This window comes from Nanorana parkeri, unplaced genomic scaffold (assembly GCF_000935625.1).
Source record: "Nanorana parkeri isolate BGI_ZX_2015 unplaced genomic scaffold, ASM93562v1 scaffold74, whole genome shotgun sequence".
NCBI classification, from domain to species: Eukaryota; Metazoa; Chordata; class Amphibia; order Anura; family Dicroglossidae; genus Nanorana; species Nanorana parkeri.
This window is the reverse complement of record NW_017306342.1, coordinates 576,750-587,780: the sequence shown is the minus strand read 5'-3', so window position 1 is coordinate 587,780 and position 11,031 is coordinate 576,750. Positions and strand designations below refer to the sequence as shown.

Sequence of the window (11,031 nt, the reverse complement as noted above, 5' to 3'; positions counted from 1 at the left end):
TTTAAAATAAATGAAGTTTATTATTTTTTTCCTACCACATACAATTTTTAGTATACAGTTGTTTTTTTTTTTTTTTAACTACTAAGGCCCATCCTCTTCCTAAAATGTTGAGCTATGTATCTCCTTTTTTTTCTAATTTACTTGTAAGTTGGAAGCTTAAAACTAATTAGATTTGTAAGAAAGATTGCTATTGATCTGATAATGTGCACACATTTATACAGTCAATAAGATCACCTGCTGAGCAGGAGGCACCTCACTGGAACGCTGTGTTTTATAGCATTCTGTGAGATACTCTCTGGTACTCTATGTAGGATGTCCTTGTTTCACCTTGTGTGAGAGTATAAACATTGTTAAAGAAAATTACAGTATACCGTTTTATTATTTATCAATTCCACATTATAGGGCATGCTGTCACATGAGGCATTATGATGCATTTTGTGCAGTTTTCAATGTCGGCAAAGGTGAGGAACTTGGCATTAGTTGTATGTTGGTATGTCAAAAAAAGGTCATGTATGTTGCCTTTTTGGTACACTGACCTGCTTTTTGTCATCCAAGTCAACTGAATGAACGCAATGAAGAACACAATGACACAGATGTACTCAAAGATTAGTGCATTTTCACTTTCAATGGGAGTTTTCACTAATCTTGGTGGATGAGGGGAGACAAAGTGAAAAATTCACCTTGGGGAGGATATCATGTCAAATTAAAAAAACAGGATTTTTTTGCTTGCACATTATTGGGTGATTGAAGTCAGCACAATTTCACCTAATTCACTTTACAAAGAGTGAAAGTGGTGAAGTGATGCCGACTTCAATCATCTAATCATGTGAAAGCAACAATTATTTTTGTTTTTTCTTTACACATGATTGGGTATTCTTTGCAATACAAATTTGCACTTTGTTTTGCCTTACTCGCCAAGATAGGTGTAAATTCACCTTGCAGGGTGAAAATTCTCTTGAACGTGCTCTGTTCCTTTAGAAAATCAACCCACCGTGTCTGAAACGCACATTAACTCAATGACCTTAATTTACCAATAATAGCACGGAGGATTTTCACTTTGAAAGTGAATTGTACTTCTCATAAGGTGACACAAAATGAAAATTAACATTGCAACAAATATACAATCATTTGCAAGGAAGTTGCTAATTGGTCACTGGATTTGCCTTCAGTGCTGTTTTAATTTGTTTACAGTCCTTGGAGCATTACATCTAGCTAAGGTTATCTCCCTTAGTGAAACTCTTCAAGAATTAAAAGAAAATGGCACAAGATTGTTGGTTTGAGAAACCTTACTAGAGAGCATTATGTTTTTGCCTTGTTCAGTAGTTAATTGTGTGTGATAACCCAGTATTACCAAATTGATCTAAGCAAATTTGGGTGTACTTTAAATTTCACCTGATGTTTGATTAATTTTTAGTTGCCTTGAGTGACTGCTCTTATCAAATTACTTTGTGCCTTATTAAATAATAAACTATACGGAATATGACTATAGGTGACATTTGCATCTGTAATGAAGCAGAAACTGCAGTCTTTTCCACTCGGTCAGTCCCAGTATTTTGGGCTATTGTACGGATTATGGAAAATGACCAGGGCCAGCAAAGTCATTGTGAAATTAGTACAGCAAGCACAATCTACAAACAACAATGTATGCCTATCACTCTTAGGCACAGGTCACTGCTCAGAGTAAATGACTAGACATTTTTATAATAACACTGGGCAGACTTCATATAAATCTATTAAAAGGCAGAATAAATTGGAGAGACCTTTTTAAAGGCGAGTCAGTTTTGCTGAATGATTGCACCCTTAAGTGTAATCTTGCAGTAAATAAATAACACTATCCCAGTCCCAAGGCCCCGGAGAAGTAATATACTGTGCTGGTACAGTAAGTACAGACAGGAGTAATCGATCTTTCTTCAAACTTGACCTGATTGTTTTTTTATACAACTTGTTTTTTTTTTCTCAGCCTTTTTGCAGTGCTGCAGTGAGGAAACTGCTCCGGTGATTATCTTTGTTTCGAAAATGTTTGCGGTCGATGGAAAAGCTTTACCCCAGAACAAGCAAAGGTACAGTAACATTCTGTAATGTAAAACAATTGTGTGATGTTGGGATGGGTGAATGCTGTTAAGATGGCACCAGGCTGTTTACTGTACAGAAGCTTGATTTGAGTCACTGTACCACTTGCCTGCCATGTAGCAGGGTAGACCCTACTGAGTTTACCCTTACCTAATTGTTGCCAATAGCAGAGCCTTATTGTCATCATCGAATGCCAACTCTCCAAATTTCAGAGCTTTCATGCACTGTGCTTTATGTCTTATTCGGTTTCATATGTATATCATATATATCATTCTTAGGGGACACATGTTATTACCTATAGCAACCAATATGATTTCTGTATTCATTCTTAAACCTAAACCGAGACATTTCTAAACCTAAAACTGACTGCTGGAGCTGATGATCATACTTCATGTACCAGACCCTGAAGAAGAATTATTTGTAATATTCAACATCAGTCAGGTTTTAAACTTTTGATATTGTGATTTTATTTGTATTGTAGATTTAAATAATATTGGTTGCTATATGGCACTGTGGTAGTGTATGTGGATTATTTTATTTTCAATATCCTCTGATAAATAGGGCTTAGTATATGAAAATCTGAATGTATCCCTCAGAGTATGCCTTTTTACACCTCATCATAGATGTCTGATGGTGGTCAAATGTGTAGCCACAATCTAAATACTCAGAATTTTCTTGTGAAAGGTCCAACTATAAACATGTTGATATCTGTGTGAGAGGGAAGGGAATAGGAGGGCTTCCACTACAGAGCCGACTCCAAGAAACTTAAATAGATCGGTCCTTACGGATTAATGCCATTTGTATTGTTTATAGAATAAGCCTGAAAGTACATTGTACTAAAGTTTATCTGCAGAAGATACCATAGGAAGATGTTTATATGTCTTAAAGTTACCAGCACAACACTAGATAACTATACGGCTACTGTATAGAGGATGTTACACAATTGAATTGCAAAATATACTATGTTTAAAAGTACAAAAATCTTAAAGATTAAATCCCCCCCGGTTTATTGCTCAAATTTCTACTGTTTTTACTGAACATAGGTTGAAAAAAAGACACAGTCCATGTAGTTCAACCTATAGAGAGAAAATAAACACAAGAGGAATAGAAAAACCTCCATAATTAGAACTCTATGCTCACAGTTAAGGAAAACTCTCATTCATTCCTTTGGCGAGGCCATCTATAGTTGGAACGCATTCAAGTTGGTGTTCTCTGGAAACCAGTCTGTCATAAGCTCTGACCTCCGCAAGAATTAAGCTCTTAAATCCCAATTGAACCTTCCGTTAATTTCAGCTAAATACATTCCAGGCAAATCAAAACAAAGGGTGTGCAAAGTCTTACAGTATAGCCACAGTCTCACTAGATAAGCTAGTTCCCTACCAGCGGAGTGGGATCCTTGTTCTGTGTGGAGAAGCACTGGTCTCATTGCAGAGGTCCATTTCCCCCTACTGAGTCAGAGCTATAGCTCTGTAATCAATAAAGTGTATGCTCCATTCTGATTCAAGAGCACGGCAAAGCATATGTTGTACCTCTGTAAAGAGACCACTCCATCTCCATAGCGAGCCAGGGTCCAACTTAATATATGGGGACAGGCTTTTCTACTCTGGCTGTGGCAGATCTTAAAGAAACCAACTTTAAGACTTTGCAAACCTTTTGTTTTGATGCACCTGGAATAAACGCATTTAGCTAATTTAAAAAAAAAACTTACAAGTACATGTTCAGATTTACAGTTTTTCTGTGCATAGACAGATTATTTTTTTGGAAATACATATTGTTTGTTTTCTCGTGTGAATTGTGAAACAATTCTATAAATATTGTGAATGGTGTTATTTATGGGATGATTTCATGAATAATGATAATTTTATGAATCTGTAAAGCATTCTAAAATATATGAAGATTGCCTTTTCCCAGAAACATCGGCTATATCAGCTGAATAATTTACCTGATTATCAATATACTGTATATAATAGAGCGCATTGTGGAAACACTAGAATAAAAAAGCCAGTTTGTCCTTTTCAGTGGGGTTTTAGCATTTTTGGTATAATGGAACATTTTTTTTAATTCAGTATTTTTTACCATGTACAAAAACTTGTTGAAGTGAAGATTTATGGAAAGCTGTCATATTTTCAGTTGTAGTTTGTGTTGCATAGAGAACAAAATACCAAACATCTGAGTTTGGTTGAAAGAGCATACTCCCAAATACAATGAAAAGATTTCATTGAAAGTAAAGTAAGAACTATGCCAAACTACTGCATGCATTGCCTACACTAAACTAAATTTTCATGAGGTAGACAATCACTACAGCCTTAGATATTATAAATAATGTCTGGAATGTATTGTTTTTTACAAAATTGTTGTTTTATGGATCAGTTGAAAGAGGTTTAAAACACTTGAAGCAGCCACATAATGTAAAAAAATGATCTGCAATACATGCAGATCCTCATGAAAATTCTTGCAAATGTTCTAAGCTACATAAGTGTTTGGCTACAAATCTCTAGTGCAATATTATTCAAATAGGCATTGTCTTGGTCATAGGACTATAATACCGTCTTGTCATGGTTTAACACTTGTATTACCAGTAATGTGACAGAGCCTTTTCCAGCTATATCTAAACCCATGCCAGCACTTCTCTCCCCCTCCCCAAGCTATGTAATAATGGTTTGCTAAGCCTCTGAAAGCATTTACAATGAAACATAAGTGCTGTAAATAATTTAATGAACAGTCATAAAGGTCAGGATGCTTCTTGAAATAACAGTGTTCAAATTGCTTTTACATCAGAAAGGACTTATGGGTAATCATGGGCAAATAAATGGTGCTTAAGCTAGTGTTAACTCCTTTATGCCCCTGTTTTAGTCTGAGTCTATGGTAGGAGATTGCTTTGCCAGCAGGTCCTATCCAATTTAGCTTATTCTTATACTGTAATTTAAATACATTGAAAAAAGGTATGTTAACATCCAAATTATGTGTAAAGTAAAAATGACGAGCAGCTTGCCCATTTTTTTTTTTTTTTTTTTAACAGCAACAGAGATGCATGTAGGAGGACAGTACACTACTAGAGTAAAAACATGTCTGTGCTACATACATTTGTAGACCTATTTAAATGCCATACACTGTGAAGTGACATAGCGTGTATAATAATGTAACGTAATTTCAGGTGTAAAAGAATGCTCAGACCCTAATCTGATACACTGCTCAAGCTCATATGTTGCCCCTGCACTGATCCATCGCTGTGCATTTTAGAAATCCTCCTTATTAGGACTCGGATGACAGCAGAATGCAAATATTGGCACAAGTGTCTCCTCCAGCAATAATTTATTGAAAGGTCATCTCATCTAAGCAGTAGTATTAGTTTATGTGTTTAAAGGTGCCCATACACCTTACAATTATCTGCAGATTTTCTGTGGTCAGATGGAAAAAGTGCAACAGATTGGCCCAGGTGGAGATTACTCCACCCACACAGTTAAGTGTAGATGGAGGAATCTGTTGCACCTTTTCCATCTGACCACAGAAAATCTGCAGATAATTGTAAGGTGTATGGCCAGCTTTAGCCTAAACCGCCTTAGAAATTTCCTAACTGGCTGACTAAGGCCGTTTGGGTTGAAACATATAACCTATTAAGCCCCATTCACGCCTGTGAATGGGCTGGATTGTTCTTCCTTCATGAGACAGTCTTCCCCCAGTTGCCTCTGTCTGCTGGTAATTGCAGGCTGTGCGATACAGCCCCATTTGCAGATGTGAATAGGGCCTTGCTACTGTTTTTTTCTACAAGATGACCTTTGAATAAATTATTTCTGAATGAGACATCTGTGCTCGTATTTGTTTTCTGCAAGTACAATATTGCTTATCCTGCAGCTAATTGGTTGGCAGATGTCATCTTCATGTCCTTCTTGTGTGAATCATAGTTGAAGCACTCATACATTGATCGTATGCGCAGACAGTTCTTTCTCGGATCATATTTGTTGGGGGATTTATTTATTACAGTTATTTATATAGCGCCGACAATTTACACAGCGCTTTTACCTAGCGTACATTCACATCAGTCCCTGCCCTCATGGAGCTTACAATCTAAGGTCCCTATCTCGCATGCATACATACAGGGACGATTTAGACAGGAGCCAATTAACCTTCCAGCATATCTTTTGGAGTGTGGGAGGAAACCGGAGTACCCGGAGGAAACTCACGCAAGCACAGGGAGAACATGCAAACTCCTTGCAGATAGTGACCTGGCCGGGATTCTGCAAGGCAGAAGCGCTAACCACTACGCCACTGTGCCGCCTGGTACCGATTTTGGCTGCCAGAGCCATTTTTGATTGGATGAGGTAAAGCTTTACTGAGAAGCTTCTGAGATCAATAATGCAATAATCAGAACAATGGAAGGAATAAAAACTGTTGCTTTCCAACTGTGCGCGATTGTATACTTTTCAAAATAAGAGTTCTGCGTAAGAACAGACACCATCAGCTTTTATATATCACCAAAAACCAGATACATTTTGGCCTACATTGACAAAAAAGCAGCATCTATTCCTAACTTATTTAACTCCTTCATGACTGAGCTGTTTTTCAGTTTCTGATTGTAAATGACTGAAGCACTTTTTAAATTTTTGCTGTGTGATTCTTCCACGGCAGTAATATACTTTATTACAAAGTGCACCCACACATATTATATATTGTTTTTTAGAGGACAGATAGGGCTATATATTTATATCACATATGTGTGCCTAACGCCTCACTTAGTATGAATAACATATAAAAAAAAGAGGAAAAAATGTAAAGAAAACACCTTTTCCCTAGTTATGATTATTATTATTTTTTTTTCCAAATAGCACAGCTAAAAAAACGCATTCTAATAAATTAATTTATTTGTCCTCTATTTGGAAACACCTCGTATCTCTAGGATTTCAGAAATGTTTCTGTACTTTTCAGCCTAAAACTAAAAGCTAACATTTTATTTTCTTTCTCTAAAAACTAATAATGGTTAGTTTAAGTGGCCTACAATGTCACTGTCATTAAGTTACACTAACTGTCACACTTAGGGACAGCGACATACTTTGAGCAATGCCGTCATGAGGGGGTTAAATTAAAAACAATTAACCCCTTAGGGTGAAAAACATATCTGCAGCTCTGCTGCAGATTTTAATTGTAAGGGCTTAATTTTTTAATAATACTTATAGTATAAAAATCTATTTATATATATTTTTAATTTATTACATTGTTTTATACTTTTTAATTTTTTTACACTTCCCATTTTATTTTTATATATTTTTTTGTCTATTCTATCAAGCAGTCACTATTTTGGTTATTATTAGGCTGCCCCAAACTTAGGAACAGCCAATAATAACCTTAGTGACACTGATCCTGACAGCATGACAGGATTAGATCTCATTAGGCTTCTGATAGTCCTCAGACGATCAGAAGTTTGATACATTTCAGCAAAAGAAATACATTGTTTCTTATTGCTGAAATGTATCATTTCCTGAAGAATGTAGCTTTACAAAGCCTGTAAACATCGGGACTTGCCCGATGTCTACAGAGCTGTCAAAAGTGAAATGGCAAATAGCATACTGATTAATGAACGGTAACCGCTGATTCTCAGCGGTTACCAGCATTGCAAAACCCTGAATAGCTGCTCACGTACAGTGTATGTGAGCAGTCATTTGGGCACTTCACGATGGAGACGTACAGTGTACGTCTCCAGTCGTGAAGGGGTTAAAGGACGTTGTCTAATTAACGTTAGGTGTATGTGTCATGTGGCAAGACTTTGTTCCTCAAAAGCTTTTAAAGTGAAGTTCAGCCAAAACTTTTCTGTAGTTTTGCATAGAGTGGGGAAAGATCAGAACCCGAACCCCTGACAGGTTTTTACCACCATCCATTGTTCCATTAGAGAGATTTACCCCAAAGTTTAAAGCTAGAACCCCAATCATGGTATTGTTGTGTCCCTGATGCAGATTTCCCTCACTTCCTATCTGGTAACACCAGTGTCACAGTTGTTTGAAGAAATCACACTAAAGGAATTCGGGATATCAATAAAAACCTGGGTTAGAATGTTTGCCTGTGCTATCCAAAACCAAAAAATAAAGTTTTAGCTGCAGCCTTCATCCACCTGAAATTGAACAATCATTTCTATGTTATTTGGCAATTCTATTTTTAGAGCCCATTCACAACTGCATTGTGTAGAATGTATGCACTTAGGGTGCATAACCATTGAAATAAAAGATGCAGTGAGTGGAGCTTTTTGCAATGCGCCCACAATGCATGTAAAGCATGAAAAGGTGAACGGGAGCCTTAATGTAATCGCATTCTCCATTTTATTCTTTTGCTGTCCACTTTTAACGGACAACAGAAAATGTCTGTAATTACCCTCGTTATGCAGCAAAGTTTCATCAGTGCCCATCTCTGATGTAGTTTTACTTTGCTTCTGGGGACTAACTTCCTTTTTAATAATGGCTTTGCACTGCCAAATGCAAAACCCCTGGCCAACAAGAGTAGCCAAAAAGGTTACTTTCATTGAAAGGGGTCAGTTGTTGAAGCTTGGCCATGGAGTGTGGCCTTTGTGTTGAAGTGAAACTAAATCAGAGAGGGTTACAGATGTAGTGCTTCTACTTCTTAGCGTTTGAAAGTACAAACGTTTGAGAGTACAGTGTGACTTGATGAAAATGAGTTCCCAATATTTGAATTTTCTTTCAGTGGACAACATTATGTAAAGAGGTAACTTGTTTGTACTTTTTCTACTCCAAGAAAAAAAACGGCAGTGTCCTTGTGTGTCACTAATCTACTAACTATAAAAAACACACAATGGTTAGAGCGCACTCCTGTAGGACAACCACAGGTAGGAAGTTAATCTGCTAGGGGATGGTGTGCAAAACTCCTCAATACAGGGGGAGGGACCCTGTGTATCACAATTCAAGACAAACAAAAACACTTTTCTAGAGGAGCGCAACTACCTATGATTAAAGTAATGGACCCAATGTGTTAAGCGCTGGATGGGCACACATAGCTAGGGAAGATGCATATCAGTTAAAAATGCGGACACCCAAAACTGGTTTGTCATGTGGAAAGAGACAAATGGTAACTTACAGTTGAGATGTGAGCCTATGTGCCCTGGTGTCTCTCACAGGATGCCCTCCAGGGTCTGTCTGTTCCGATGTCCACAGCTGGCAGGTGGGAAGAGAGTGGGTGTCTGACCGGACCGGAGTGGGAAAACGAAATGTCAGCCGATGTCACAAGCTCAGCTGGCCAGGCTGAGCCGCGGCGGCTGAGACGGGAAAGCAGTGAGCCGCGATCGGCTCCGTGACCCGGGACTCTATGCGTATTGTTGTGGTGTCAGATGGGACTGTCAGCGAAGTGCACAGAGATGGGCCAGTGCGTGGGACAGTGAGGGATCTCTTAGGGGGGTAGATCTTGGTGCCTGCAGGATTAGGCTACGCGTTTTGAGGAGGTTTCCTCTTTGTCAAGCCACAGAATGGTACAAACCACAGAATGGTACAAACAGAAGCCACAGAATGGTACAAACCACAGAATGGTACAAACAGAAGCCACAGAATGGTACAAACAGTTTGTACCATTCTGTGGCTTGACAAAGAGGAAACCTCCTCGAAACGCGTAGCCGAATCCTGCAGGCACCAAGATCTACCCCCCCTAAGAGATACCTCACTGGCCCATCTCTGTGCACTTCGCTGACAGTCCCATCTGACACCACAACAATACGCATAGAGTCCGGGATCGCAGCTCACTGCTTTCCCGTCTCAGCCGCCGCGGCTCAGCCTGGCCAGCTGAGCTTGTGACATCAGCTGACACTTCGTTTTCCCACTCCGGTCCGGTCAGACACCCACTCTCTTCCCACCTGCCAGCTGTGGACATCGGAACAGACAGACCCTGGAGAGCATCCTGTGAGAGACACCAGGGCACATAGGCTCACATCTCAACTGTAAGTTACTATTTGTCTCTTTCCACATGACAAACCAGTTTTGGGTGTCCGCATTTTTAACTGATATGCATCTTCCCTAGCTATGTGTGCCCATCCAGCGCTTAACACATTGGGTCTATTACTTTAATCATAGGTAGTTGCGCTCCTCAAGAAAAGTGTTTTTGTTTGTCACTAATCTACTAACTGACATATCGGTCTGGATGTTGCAACACTTCTTAAAACTCAACCATCCAAAAACTGAGCTTATGATATTTCCTCCCGTCCATTCACATTCCCCCAACTTTTACCTTGAGATTGTGAACACAACTATCCAACCCTCCCCCATGCCAAGGTGCTAGGTGTCATCCTTGACTCGGACCTCACCTTTCTTCCACACATCCAATCACTATCCAAATCCTGCCGCCTTCACCTTCGTAACATCTCCACAATACGCCCCTTCCTCACCAATGAACCCTCAAAACTACTCATCCACTCACTTATCTCTCGTCTTGACTATTGCAACTCCCTCCTCATTGGCTTACCTCTACACAGGCTATCCCCCCCCTTCAGTCTATCATGTCCACAATCTCCCTCTGCCAATCCCTGCACTGGCTTCCAATAGCCCAAAGCATAAAATTCAAAATATTAACAACCACTTACAAAGCCATCCACAACTCTGCCCCTGGCTATATCTCAAACCTTGTCTCAAAGTATCACCCTAACCGTCCCCTCCGCTCTTCAAAAGACCTTCTACTTTCCAGCTCCCTTGTCACCTCCTCCCATGCTCGCCTCCAGGACTTCACTAGAGTCTCTCCTATCCTCTGGAATTCTTTACCCCAACCTGTCTGTCTATCTTCCACTCTAACTGCCTTTAGGCAATCCCTTAAGACTCATCTCTTCAGGGAAGCCTATCCCACCTCAACCTAACCACTCAACTATCGTGTTCTCAAACAATTCCCCACACAGCTACCTCCTTATGTATCACTTCCCCCTCCCTTTTAGATTCTAAGCCCTCAGGGGCAGGGCCCTAATTACCATCTTATCTTGAATTGTATTGT

The 11,031-nt window shown here is 39.2% G+C and overlaps 1 protein-coding gene across 1 annotated transcript in view; it reads left to right on the top strand.

Annotated features, from left to right (window-relative positions):
- Window positions 1-11,031, top strand: part of EFL1 (elongation factor like GTPase 1) — a 266,637-nt gene that overhangs the window by 45,740 nt on the left and 209,866 nt on the right. Inside the window, exon 12 of the mRNA XM_018576711.1 lies at window positions 1,961-2,060. Within this exon, the coding sequence (XP_018432213.1) occupies window positions 1,961-2,060 (100 nt within the window). The remainder of the gene's footprint in view (window positions 1-1,960; window positions 2,061-11,031) is intronic.